The 14,242-nt window shown below is 43.0% G+C and overlaps 1 protein-coding gene across 1 annotated transcript in view; it reads left to right on the forward strand.

Annotated features, from left to right (window-relative positions):
- The window catches only part of DLEC1 (DLEC1 cilia and flagella associated protein), a 41,639-nt gene extending 27,423 nt beyond the window's left edge, over positions 1-14,216 (forward strand). The window contains exons 27-38 of the mRNA XM_062621377.1: positions 215-318; positions 1,239-1,309; positions 2,156-2,373; positions 3,377-3,511; positions 5,343-5,462; positions 6,685-6,779; positions 6,871-6,955; positions 7,488-7,688; positions 8,576-8,737; positions 9,737-9,890; positions 10,456-10,576; positions 13,120-14,216. Coding sequence (XP_062477361.1) covers positions 215-318; positions 1,239-1,309; positions 2,156-2,373; positions 3,377-3,511; positions 5,343-5,462; positions 6,685-6,779; positions 6,871-6,955; positions 7,488-7,688; positions 8,576-8,737; positions 9,737-9,890; positions 10,456-10,576; positions 13,120-13,237 — 1,584 coding nt within the window. The 3' untranslated portion in view covers positions 13,238-14,216. The remainder of the gene's footprint in view (positions 1-214; positions 319-1,238; positions 1,310-2,155; positions 2,374-3,376; positions 3,512-5,342; positions 5,463-6,684; positions 6,780-6,870; positions 6,956-7,487; positions 7,689-8,575; positions 8,738-9,736; positions 9,891-10,455; positions 10,577-13,119) is intronic.
- Positions 14,217-14,242: the final 26 nt, after the last annotated feature.

Here is a 14,242-nt window from a genome sequence, read left to right on the forward strand (position 1 = left end):
CAATGTAATATATTGTGTTGCATGGAAAAGCCACAGGAAAGCTGACAAATGCAGTCTCCTGCTGAGAAGAGCTTTCATTAGTGTATGAATTAGATACTGTCAAAAGAACAAATAAAAAAATATTTGAAAATCTAATAATTTTTCAAAATGTATTTTTAACCTGAGAACTAAAGTTTTATCTTGATTCTAATAGCAGCAATTCTTTTTTTAATAGGTGGGAGACTTACAACCTAAATTAATTCCTATGCAAATGACTGTGAAAGGCTGTCCAATCTTCCTGCAGCTGACAGGACCACAAACAAAGTCACCCACAATCAGGTATAGTGCAATTTACTGTCTAAGAATTAAATACAGTTGGACTATAGCCCCCACACACACCTGTTCCCATCTTTTTGTGATCTAATGAGGTTAGCAAAGTCACTGTCAAAGTACAGTTTCTGCTTCTATAACACAAATACACTTGGCTCTGCCAGCACAATTAGAAAAGAATCTGCATGCAAGTCTTCTTAGGTTCACCCAGAAGTTCACCCAGTCCAGCCTCATTTGATTCTGTGGAGACAGAAACTGGTACATGGTGGCAGTTATCATCATCATCCACAGTTCATTTCTCCCTGACCCTTTATATAGATCAGGAGAAATGTAACCCCAAAGGTAAACAGGGGCAGAGATAGGTTTAAGCCCTCTTGTATAGTAAATTGCACCTGCATATCTGGGTAAGGGGTAAGTTTTGGTTAATGGGGACCATGACACTTCACACTCAGCCAGCTGCCATGCAGTATGGCTGCTTCTTGCTGACTTCAGAGGAATTAACATTGGGTATCATATTGCAGCCTAGAGCATCTGCAATGTCAGCTCTGTATTGGGGTATAGAAAATGGATTTAGCTATATTCAGCGTAAAGAAAAAAAAAACCAACCAAAAAACAATGCCTTTATGCACCTGGAAATGTCTGACATGGGTAACTGTCATGTAGCCATTTGTTGCCACTGCCAGGGTGTTTCATATGCCTGATTTCATGTGTGTACCTTGAAGCATCTGAGGCAAGTAAGAAACTGGAAAAAAAGGGACATTAAATAAAATAATATTCTACTTCACAGTATATGCCATGCTTTACCTGATAGCCACTCTTAACAGGCTGCCAATACAGCCAGATGTTTCCCCTGTTAAACAAATCTTTAATGATTTCAGCCATCCACTCTTATTTTCTGCATGTACTGACAGCAAGGTTTCCCCCCTCAGGTTTGGCACTCATGTCTCTGGAGGGTCTCCTGTCTTTCGGAGGGTCCAGCTCAACAATCCCACTCCCTTTGGTAAGAATGACTTTTGTACAGCAACCATTGACACACAGAGGGTGTCATCTAAGGACCCATTAACATGTTAATTCACAGGCCTACTTGTTTCCTAATCAAGATGGGTTTTGTAAAAATAATAATAGTATATAAAAGAGTGTCTAAGCTGTTTTCTAACTTAGTACAGAACAGTAATGCATGTTGTCAGGTCTTTATGTCCATAGTAGTATTTATCGTTATGGCATTACTGCCAAGAATATTAGTTTGTTCTGTAACCGTAAAGCAGGTAAGCTCCAGCCAGAGTGTAGTAGAATATACGTAGTGGACTCAATGTGTTGTTACTATGGAATGGCAGGCACATCCACTCATGATGTGCCTGGGATTTCACTCCTTGAAATAATGGGAATTCAGGATTTTCCACCCTGGTTTTGTGAATCTCTTGCAGCACTAACCTTGGTTAATCAGATGTGCTAGCTGCTTCTTAGTGGCATCATCTGGCTCTTCCATGTTTAGTCTTCACCTCTTGAGTGAGATATTAAACTCTTCAGAGCAAAGGTCAATCACTTTTTTTTTTTTCCTGAATGCCGCCACCAAACACATCTGCTTAACAAACAAAATGCTCATAATTTATTTAATGTTATTAACAGTATAGGTTAGGACCTAAGTGGCCAAGCCATAATAAGAGCACAGTATGCACGATCTTAAATCCTTTCAGTTTACAGCAAAAATGGAAAGCTTAAGATATGCTTCAATACAAATCCAGTTGCTAGACATAAATTCATTCCTTGACGTTCTGGTTCTCCAGTACCAGTTAAAATATGAGTCTTCTCAGTGACCAGTAATTGTCCTTTCTTCTCTTCAATTCAGACATCCGCCTGGACTGGGAAGTTTATAACCAAGAACAAGATGATAACAAACTAGTGGACCTGTTAATGTTCTTTGAAGACCCTTTTCCTCTTAAGAACACAGATGAAAATGAGACTGGATCAATTGGTAGCACCTTGGAGTCAGAGATCATGTTAAAGTTGGATCAGTCTGCCATTCCCTACGGAAGCATTTATCCAGTTTTGCAAACCACCGATGAGGTCAGCTGTTAGTCTGTTTTTCATCCTGCTGCTGAGATACATGATGGGTTTCTTGGCATGAAAGGTTGAAAACAATAACATGAGAGATAACTTGTAACTAAGAGCTGGATTGTTAAAAGAAATGCAGCTCCTCTCACACTCAAAAAAGCCAATACATGAACAGATGGCCATTGGTATCAGCAATCAGTTTACAGAATGAGCTGTAAGCAAATAGCTTTTCAGCTTCTCTTAGAACTACTAAAGAAGTTGCTGAGATACTTCTTAAAATACTGTCTTTGAAAAACTAATTCCACTTTTACATGAAAGTGTTAGGATGACTAAAACTCCTTAATTTGGGTCTGCTATTCTTATGGGGACTTTATGGTGTCCATGTGTGTGGTAGTCAGGGAGCAGAATCTAACCTGCAAAGTTCAAATTGCAGGTAATGATATGGAGGTATTTACCCTAGTGCTAAAAGATTAGTTCTGTTAGATGCTACCATGTTCTAAGAGAACATTACATGTGAAATTTGATTATAATATGGCAAATTACCTTCTTGAAGGGCTGGGAATGACAAGAAGATATGCAGGATATGTATATTTCTCTGGAAAAAGCTTTACAAAAAAACATACTAAAATCTCATTTTCTCTGCTTCAGCTCAGAAGGCGTAGCTGTTTTGAATACACCTCTAACCTTTCTTGTGAAACAAGGGAACATTATTGCTCTGGAGTGCTGGTTTGTGTAACTGGCCAGAGATGACACAGCTGAGTGCTTCTCTGGGTAAAACAGGACCCAGGCATGCACATTTTCCAAGTTGTTCAGGAGCTGTTTCAAGACAGCAAACCTATGCATGAAAAAATTAATGTACAGGACACATCCACATGTCCAGCTTTTGTGCCAGAAAGAAGGAAGCTGAAGCTGGCCATGCTTACTGACTAGTGCAGCAGTTCCATGTTCACTTCACTCGCATTCCTATTTTGCAGCGTAGCAGTTTTAACCATTCCCCACCCTTGTGTCCCTGCAGCCTTCAGGCTCTGACAGCAAAGAGAAGGAAATCATCACCCAAGGACCCAAAGTGCAGAAACTCGTCTCTGTACTTGTACGACCTCATGAAGGGGTTCCTGCAGACAGTCCCTACTCCATTACTCCAAGACAGATAGTAAGATTTTACACTTCCTTTGTGCTTAGATTTAGCATATTTTCTGCAGGACAGAAGAGACAGTGGAGGAGGAGGTAGTATTGGTTTGAGGTAGAGGCTGCTAGACAGTGACACAGTAGGCTAGGAGGCTTCGGGATCTTGAAGATGACCACAAGAAGAGTTTTCAAAGTCAACAGAGGAAAGAAAGTGTCCTACCTACATTTGAGCAGTTAACTGATGACTGGAATTAAGTGTTCAGTTGTACTAGGCGCTCTAGATTGGCATCTCTGGTCCTCTTACTTGGGTTGCCTTGGTGAAATGTGTGGCATTTGGTGAGAGGCATCCAGCCTGCAGCTTTGGAAGGATGTCATTTAACCAGGGTAGATCTGCTAAGTAAATGTGGCAGAGCTAGAAAGCAGGCTGCTGCTCTGTAGACAACTCTTTTGGATAAACTGTTGTAACCCAAAGTACTTCAAAAGTAACTGTGCAAATAGGTGCCACAGTGTCACAATTTCTTAGGAATAAGATAAAGCAAAGACAGCACTGGAAAGATCTCACTGAGGGACAGGGCTGCCCGAAACATCAGCGTGACAATTTTAATTCCTAATATTAGCAAGCTTTTTGCCAAAGAGCTTCAGTTACAAGTTAGAATGAGCTAAAGATTACATAAAAGAAATAATTCCAGAGATGGCATCTCAAATAAACGAAGCCCATGGCCAGCTCAGGGGTTATTTGGTCTGAGAGAGTTCCAATAAACAAGTGCTGCATTATGGAGGCAGACTGTCAGGGCAGCCAGCAGCCAGGTTTACCCCTGTGGAATGGAGCTGATGCCTGTAGAGTCATTCAGGTTGTCCTCTGCAGAAACATTCTCTGTGTTCCTACTATTGCTCCAGGAAGGTCTGTTAGCTCAGGTGGTGTGCAGCCCGGCTGGCCAGACCTGGCTTATATACACATCTGAACAGATAAGCTCTCTCTGACCACTGCACAGACCCTGCAGTGTTGTATGACATGACAGAGCTCACTAGCTCTGCTCTGGCCCTGACAGACTTTAGGCAGAGCTCTCTTACACTCCTCAACACTCTGAGGAGGGGAATACTGTGCAGGGAGAGCTGAGATAGTTTTGCTTCTACTGAATGTAGGTCCAACAACAGCAAACGTCTCACCCAGTGGTCACATGAAAGGGAGGAGTTTGTATCTGCACAGCAGGATCCTGAAAGCAGTACACACCATGAGGACCCTGACCTTACAAACTTGGCTAGATGTGAATTGGCTCTGTAGGGAGATGGCAAAAGTTTTTCTGCAGCAATAGCCGCATTTAACCATAACGTGTATAATGCACCTAAAGAAAGCAGGATCTATTGAACCTATAAATCCCAGAAAATCCACTGTAGCTGACTGGTGTATTTGATTACATTCCCTGCTTTCATGTAAAATAAAAAATTAGCAAAGAGTAAACTGAACTGTAAAATACCCTGAAGTCACACTTGTAACTCTTTAAAAAGATGCTTCTTCTATCTGTGAGCATTGTCAGTTGTGGGAGAATCATCTGAGTTAGCCATGGAGTAAGAGTGGGCAGAGCTGGGTGTTTTTAAAAACAAACATATGTTTGTGTACTTAAGAGATTTGGTCTGTGACTATGCTTAAACTCTGTTGATGATAAAGAGTGGCTGCACTGATATTTGCAGCTGAAATAATTGTCGGTTTTGTTGTCACATGTTGTCATTTTATTGCAAGCCTGAGAGGAATTCCTGCTGCTTGCGCAACTCAGTTTTAGCTGCTCAGTGCTAAGAAGGATGCTTGCACAATCCCAGGCATCTCCCTGCACTACTGAACAGTTGTCTCTCGACTGCAGGTGGTTCCAGGAGGTGGCAGCATCTCCGTTTGCATCTCCTTCACCCCACACGTACTCCCGGAGACTGCGACTGAAGTGCAGTGTGAAGGGTTTGTGCTGGGTTTCATGAGCTTAGACAAGGTAAACTCACTATCACGGCAAGGCTAAAGATCACAGAATCACAGAATGGTTTGGTTTGGAAGGGACATTAAAGCTCATCCAGTTCCACCCACCTTCCACTAGACCAGGTTTCTCAAAGCCTTGTCCAACCTGGCCTTGAACACTGCCAGGGATGGGGCAGCCACAGCTTCTCTGGGCAACCTGTGCCAGGGCCTCACCACCCTCACACCCTTGTTCGGTTTAAAGCCATTCCTCCTTGTCTTATCACTACATGCATTTCTAAAAAGCCCTTCTCCAGTTTTGTTGTCATCCCCCTTTAGGCACTGGAAGCTGCTCTTCTCCAGGAAGCCTTCTCTTCTCCAGGAAGCCTTCTCTTCTCCAGGAAGCCTTCTCTTCTCCAGGAAGCCTTCTCTTCTCCAAGCTGAACAAGCCCAGCTCTCTCAGCCTGTCTCCATAGGAGGCGGGCTCCAGCCCTCAGAGCATCTTTGTGGCCTCCTCTGGACTTGATCCAAGAGGTCCAGATGACTAGAAAAGATGGCTAGAAAATAATTATTTCCCTTCCTGTAATTTATGTACAGGCTGCTGTGTACCTGGCCAGTCTGTATAAACAGTCCTGTTCCTGCTACCCTGTTATATCCTTCCTTAACTGGGGTTGTTCATTTGTTACATTTGCTTTGGAAGCATTCTGGGATAGGAATGTCCCCATCTTCTTACATTGTCTGATGCAGTAGACCCCAGACAAAAGCCCAGGATTTGAAATACTATCACAACATCAGGTTTTATTGATAACAGTAGTTAACAATGGGACTGAGACTCAGGACTGCTGAGTTCTGTTCCTGGCTCTGCATCCACCTTCCTGTGTGAATTTAGACAGCATCTTTCTCCTCTGGGAAACTTCCTCTTCCACAACTCCAGCTCAAAGGCTAATGTGAGGTTTGAATAATGTTATATGAATTTTTCTGCAATTCTTTGATACGAATCATTGCAAAAGTGCAAGGTATAATGAATGAATGATAACTGAATATTTAATAAAAACATCCCTGATGGGTTTTATTCCTGGAGGAAGGAGTATCTGCATTAACCACAATTCAGAGTTCAACTACTGCTTAGCTTTTGCCTTTCCTTGCATGTCACCATTGTGCCTTACAAACAAGCAGAATCTTACTTTGTCTAACAGCCTCTTGGGCTAGAAGTGGGTTTGGGGTCTTATTGCTATCAGTTTATACATCATTTCTGTTTTCAGCATAGAAAGACAGTACCTAACAAAGTACATCGCAAGCACCGCTATGAAGTACCACAGCTACGAGTAGACTTACAAGCTTTTGTAAGGCATGCTCTGTAAGTACCCTCACTCCCATGGCTGGTACAGCCACAGAGTAGATCAGTCTGGAGGAAAGGGCACTGACCAGCTCTGATTCTTTATACTCAGGTTGCAAGTAGACATGGATCTTGACAGAGGAATGGTGTTTTATGCAATGGCAAGTGATCTCTTACCAGATCATCCTACATTAGGAGTAAGTATTTCACGCATGGATGTATTTGGCTGGTTTGTATTATTGTGAGAATTCAGAGCTGCATGCACCTGGTTTTTAAAATGCATCTTTAGTCCCAGTAGCCTCATGTTGCAACTGCCTATATTGCACATAGGAAGATAAGTAAAACAAAAGGACCTTAAGGACTTTTTAGCCAGGAATAAGCAAAACTGAGCTCAGGCAGTGCCTATTTTATGTCTTTCTTTTTCTTTGAAGAGGGGCTTGCAAGTAGAAAAATATTTAATTTCAGGATAAAAGATCTGATAGAATAAGTCACTCAGAGCAGCCTGGTCAGTTCCTGTTTCTCTTGACATTCAAAGGCTTTTTCACCATGTTACATTATTTATATATTGGAGTTTTTACTCAAGAAATTTTGGAAAACACGAGCAGAAAATACTGGGTTGCTCTGGGGTAAAGCCCTTCAGATCCCTGCTGATGCTGAATGAGCAGACAGACCAGCACAACCCTCTCCAGGGAGTTAAAACTAACCAGTTTTGAATCATTTCTCCACCAGGTTTTGACCAATTCGGTGATGACTCAAAGTTTGAAACTCATCAATTACACTAAGGTTCCTCTGTACTTCAGGCTTCTTCTGTCTACGCCCTTTAGCCTCTCCAGCACAGATCCCCAAAAGAGCACCAAAACATCCCACAGCAAGAGGGAGGAAGAAGGACAGCAACCACAACTTGTACTTTATCCACAGCAAAACATGCTGGTAGGCTCAAAAATAATAATGCTGCGCCAGAATAGATAGTTGAGTGTAACTGGTGTGTTAGTGCGGCCCAGATGAACCGCAAGAAAAACACAACCAGTCTAGAAATCTCCCAGTTTCAGGGGAAATGTTGGTATATCAACAAGAGCCAACTACTGCACGTTTAACCTCTATATTGTGGGTACAAAATGTTTTCCTGCAGTGGCCCTGATGAGCTTTTCTCATCAACTCTGACCTGTTGCAACCTCCTGCAGGAAACCCTGTAGTTTTTGGAGCTCACCTAAATTAATAGCCATATACATGCTGGCCAAATTAAAAGATTCCCAAAGGCTGCAGACCCTTGTTTCCTTAAATTAGACAGGCAATGCAAACAGAAAAAAATTGGTTTGCTTGGGGTCTACACAATGACATGAAAAGAAACAAAGTCCAAAGACAAGAATTAGCTGGGGTGCAAAGAATCCCTAACAGTTGTATTTTTGAAGTGTGCTTCTCATTTTTTAGTGTTCATTTTGACATGGAAGCCTATCTTAATTCTGCACGTGTGGGAAGAAAGACGACTTGCATGTTTAAGACAGCTTTGGGAATATGGTATCTGTAACCTCAGGAATTTAGAACAGGAATTTTTCTTCCTAGAGACTGTTTCTCTACCGTGGTTCAGAGATTAACTGTTCACCTTTACACTCTATCTCTGTGTACTGGATTCATAGGAAATAGCTGTGGTTTTTCTTGAATTATAATGCTTTGTTCCAATGGGAATTTGGTTGCTGGCATTGACACCTTTGGGTTCCAGTGGGAAAATGTGCATCTGGGCCTTTGAGCAATGTTTACCTTGGATTTCCTGCACATTGTGTCTTCTTATGCGATGGTCATCTGAATTCCTCTTCCCACAGGTGAAAGTGTCATTCCACACAACTCTGGAGTTGCTTACGTATCAACATTTGCCAGATACGCAGCTGCTTCCTGGATTCCAAGTGCTCCAGTTTGAGAACGGAGAGAGAAAGCTGAAGTTTAATCAAAACCTGGTCATTGAATATAGTAACTGCACTACCCAGGTAAGATCAGAACCAGATCTCTGGGTCCTGAGAAGGGGCTGTGTTTTATCAGCATCTCTGTTTGGATTGCCTTAGGGTTTACTCGGCTTTGAAATACAGCCATCTCTAAATCGTGTCATCCAGTTCAAGTGAATGGCCAGGGATTTGCAAATAGCTCTCCATTGAAGCTGCAGGTGACACTGATATGGACAGAGCAGTTTTGGGTCTGAACCCTGGTGCCCCAGCTCTGCACAGCATAACAGTGATGGTGATCCAACTCAATCCAAGGGCAGCATGCCCAGTCACAGTCTGACTCTCAATGTCCTTCTGAGACATGGGGTCAGGACTGTCTCAGGGATCATGCCAGCAACTGAGTCACCAAGCATTGCCTGCTGCAGTACCCGAGTGCTTCCTGAAAGTCTCCTGGGTCTGTCTAACTCATGTGGTGTGTTCACAGCCCACACACATCTAAAGACCAGTCTCTTCCAGATGGAAAGCTATAAACCCCCCAAAGTGTTCAGCAGTTCCAGTACACTGCAGGCACTGGTGGTTTTTTTTGGTTTGGTTTTGTTTCGTACCAGGTATTTCTGAGGAGTGATCTGTGTAAGGTCCAAGCACCATGCCTAAGATAAGTCAATTTAAGAGTAATCTTGGGCAATCTGCAGAAATTGAATGATTCACAGTGGGTCATGTACGGTCCTAAGGGGCGTTAGAGATGCTGTAATGTCTGCATCTCTACAGAAAACCCAAATAAGAAGCGAGGATGTTCATTCCTTGTTATTTCATTAAGATCACAGTGTCTGGTTTGAAAACCTGTCCCCAAAAAGTAAAACAAGCAACAACTTAATTCACTGAAAGCTGTAGAATTGGGAATAAACTCTATTACGAAAGAACACAGAGCAACTACTCTTGATTCAGTGCTGGAGGTTAAGAATGATCCACTTGCAGCAGATTCTATTAAAGCTCTACAAAAATCAGGTGGGTTTTTTTTCCTCCTCTCCCTTTCCTCTGTTTTTGCAGCTGGTCCCAGTGACTGCATACCTCACTGTTCCAGTTCTGAAGCTCTCCTGCCACACGGTTCATTTCAAGAGCTGCTTTGTTGGACATACCAAGATTGAACATGTCTTCCTGTGTAACAGGAGTGGCTGTAGAAGTTACTGGACTGCTTTGCTGGGTATTCTGCATTTGCAATTGGATTTCCTTGTTATATAGTTTTACTATTCAGTGGTTTTATTTAGTAAGAGTGCCTGCATTCACTCAACAGATAGCCAATATATGAGGATGTTGGCTGCAAACGTATCAATCAGGTCTGCTTCTGTTGTCATGTTCTCACTTACGAGGGCTTTTTCTTAACATCAGTGTATCTCTATTGGTTTCAGCAGTTACTCCAGATTTAACCAAAGACTGGATCACAACCCCTACAAATAATAGGCATGCTTTGCTCATTCATAATGCAATCCTAAGAGACAACAAGAAGCAGCAGCTCCTCATGCGTTTGGTTTGAGCTTCTGCCTAATGATGTTAAAAACAGATGGGCTTCAAAGGAAAGAGGATCAGGGCTTTATTATTTTGACATGGAGGCCACTTGATTAGGGGATTAAAACAGACATGGCCACATGCAGGACATGATTTATTAGTTGGATAGTGCAGAGGCTCATTGGTTTGAGCACAATATGCTGTACAAGCTTACATGAAGGGACTTGTATTGCTTTGTTTGATATTTGCCCCTTTTATTGCAGATGAACAGGAAAGGCATAACAACGCAAAGGTGTTTTCTGTCTTCCCTACTAATGGCATTTTGGAGGCACGTGAAGGAGACCCACCTACCAAAGCAATTTTGCAGATCAGCTTTACTGCAAGGTACAGTTAACAGGACTGAGATCTTGCTGCTATTCCCTGTCAAGCCCCAGTTTATGGTGTGAGTGGTCACTGAAAGAAAAGAGCAAGTCTGCTCTTTTCTTGTGTTACCAGGCTGCTCATTTTGCTTCTAACACATCCCAATCCTGGGCTCCCAGCTGATGCTTTTTCCACATAACCACGTTTTCTATGCTGCTCCTATATATGGGATTTTTTTGTATTTGACACCCAGAATTTCAGCTTTGGATTAATCCACTTGAAATCCTGCTATTCCAACAGTTGGCATGACACAATGACTCCATACCACTGGATAAAACCTCTTTCTTTAGGGGAACATCTTCAGCAGTAGGTAGATCTCAAGGCTGTCTAAGTCAGTGCAGAGGCTGATACAACAACTGAGTCCTTTATGCATCCAGCACTTTATTAATTAGAACACAGGGCAAAATGTATCCAGAGTAGTTCAGAATTCCACTAGAGCATCTGTTTATCCTGCAGGGAAGTGCAGTGTCTTTTGCAGTCAGTCTCAGGGGTCCTTCACTGCAGTTTATGTGGCTCCTCTCTGAAAGAAATTATTTGAATTCCTGTACTTCCCTACGTGCATTAAGAGTAGCTCCTGATGAAACAAATAGAGCAAAATGTTGTTCTAATGCAGTGATACCATGTGTTTTGCATAGCCTGGTGCAATGGTTAGTGTTACAGTCAAGGTGTTTAAGAAAGGCACCAAGGTATTTCTGTCTAGTTCAAAGGTTTTCCACATAGTAAAGATAACGTGAGCTGCAGGCAAATGACAGTAAAGAACAGAAGCGAGCAGATGAAAATTACTTTGTCCTATAAACATCTTGACCTTTGTCAAGGCTAGGACCTAGATGTGCCATGGCAGAGGTAGGCGACACTGAGAGGTGTGGTGTGGTGACACGCCAGGGGAAGTGATGCCATCCAGAAGGACCTGGACAGGCTGGAGAGGTGGGACAGTGCGAACCTCATGAAATTCAAGAAGGCCAAGTACAAGGTCCTGTATGTGGGCCCGGGGAATCCGAACACAAATACAGGCTGGGGGAGACTGGACTGAGAGCAGCCCTGAGGAGGACTCAGGGGTGTCGAGTGTTGAGAAACTGATTTTTTTTTCCTGATGGGAAAAAAATTCTTCCCTGTGAGGGTGGTGAGGCCCTGGCACAGGTTGCCCAGAGAAGCTGTGGCTGCCCCATCCCTGGCAGTGTTCAAGGCCAGGTTGGACAAGGCTTTGAGCAACCTGGTCTAGTGGAAGGTGTCCCTGCCTATGGCAAGGGGGTGGAACTGGATGAGCTTTAAGGTCCCTTCCAACCCAAACCGTTCTGTGATTCCATGATGACCCAAAGCCTTTAATCTCTTCGCTCTAATTAAAGAGATGCAACTCCTGTATAATATTCAGTTTATGCTCTTGGAAGTTACAGCATGCTGACATAAACCTTAAGAAAGACAAAGTCTATCCCAGTGATTTTAAGGTGACATGAGCTACTGATGTAACTTCAATCTTCCTAGAATACCCTGTGAGATCTCCATCACTGGAGCTACTGGAATCTCACTGGGACAAAGCCTTGAGCAGCTGCTCTAAGCTGTCCTGGCTCTGCAGCTTCATAGATCAAAGACCTCCCCAGGCTCTGACTGCCAAAGTTTTTCTGTAGTGTTTCTAAATGTGCCGGAAGCACTTCTTTTTGTCTGACAATCAGCGTGTCTGGAACCAGAGCTGCTGCTGTACACCAGCCAGCTTGTCTGTTAAGCTCCAGACTACATATCCCCCAGCACTTGGGACCAGTGTGGCATTAGCAAATAACTATATGCAAGGTGTGAGGTAATTTTAATAACTCGCCTCCCTAAATCAGTGGTCTTCCTGCAGGGGAATCTTTTGTGAGGAGGAGAAAATAAAAGTTGTATGGCAAGCACAGGCTCTTGCCTCAGGCCTTTACAACAGCCACCTCTCGGATGCAGAGAAATCCTTCAGATGAGCAGTCTCTGGAGCACTGCACAGCATTAGCCTTAGGCCAGTTGCACTGTAAGACTTCCACCTGGCACAAAACTACAGTTGCTGTAAGCTGCTTGATGTTCAGTTACAACCTGGACTCCACTTACTGCCCATTGTCTTAAGCAAGTTGACAAAAACTTTTTTGTTTCAAATGCTGTCACAAGATCAGTTTTCACATCAGGGCAGTGCAGGTGTTGGTTTGTTGCCAAACACAAGCCCTCAGCAGAACTTCAGTTTGTTTAACTAAAATAGAATTTTTTCAGTAGGAAGATATTAACTTCATATTGTAAAGAAAAACTTGAATAACTCAACATCTTCAGGTACTGGCTGCATCATCCTTCTCAAACATCCTCTATGTAGCTATGGGCCATGCCACTCTAAAGTGGTCCTACTACCCCCAGACTCAACACCAGCATGAGAGACTGGTGCTTGTGATCACCGGTGCTTAGAGCACTGTTCTCCCCCTTTTCCTCCACAAAGTAACTAATCTCAAACAGAGAATTGAATCCCCCTGTAACTGAACTGTCCCTTTTGCACTACGTTTCAGGAGCGACATTCAATACAAAGCAGTCATGACTGTCACTGGAATACTGGGGGAGAAGCCCTGCAAGCTACAGATCAAGGGGCAAGGAACCTACGATGGAAGGTATGAAGACCTGTATTAAATAGTCAAGACACCGTGGGACAAATGTCAAGGTAACAGGCTGGATGCAGATGTGCCATCCATTGAGCCTGTATTGTCAGTTGTTTTATTATGGACTAGAATTTTAGCAGAATGGAATTTTAAGTTGGGGGAAGGTGGGGGGAAGGTCATGGTACTTTAAATAGAAGAGTCATAATCTCATTCTATTACTTTTACCACTGTGGTAAGCTTAACCACTACCTGAGGCTCTGCAAAGTAATTGGTTTGAAATAGAGAAGCAGCCATGGTAAGAGTTAGGCCAAACCCCTCTGCATGTCTCCAATTACAATTAAAGATTGTTTGTACCTTATAAAGTAGCTTTTGTTTTGCCTTGGTTATTTGTTTGACATTAAAAAGATATTGACACATCATAAAAGCAAGAACCAGTGAATAGGCCAGCATTCCCCAGGCTGTTTCCCTTACATGAAAAGGGGAAGAGACAACTTTCCCTGGACTTCTTGGAAGATGACCAACCCGTGTGTTTCATCATGCTTGGGCATTGAGAACATCCCCTTCAGCTACGGAGGGCGGAACCCTTCTGCCCTTGAATGCCTTCCCCCCACATGGTTCCCATTTACTCGCACTTCTCTAAATGTTTTTAGTATTACTTTAGCTAAAGGTCACTGAAATTCCCACTTCTGAGCCTGTTAAGTTTTCCCCTCCCATCATATAAAAGGTTTTTGTTACTAGCAGTGTGTGCGGGGAAGAGGGGGCTGCCCTCCCCACCTGAGGAGAACAGAAGATGCATGATTGTTGCCTTTTGCCCAGTTTAAACCAAATATGTACTAGCAAGAACTCATTCTATACACAGTGCAAAAAAAGACCCCTGAGGAACTCTAATGCCTCTCTGCAACCACCAAATAATTTCATCTTCTTGCTCTAAAATACAGCCTGAGTGATTGCTGGGGAGTGGGACAGGCTGCAGCACTGGAACAGGAGCCTATCACACAGCTCTAACTAATCATGGCTTCCAACTAACAACCACCAG

The sequence above is a fragment of the Pezoporus occidentalis genome, unplaced genomic scaffold, assembly GCF_034315485.1.
Source record: "Pezoporus occidentalis ecotype Australia unplaced genomic scaffold, CSIRO_AGI_Poc_V1 ctg23, whole genome shotgun sequence".
NCBI classification, from domain to species: Eukaryota; Metazoa; Chordata; class Aves; order Psittaciformes; family Psittacidae; genus Pezoporus; species Pezoporus occidentalis.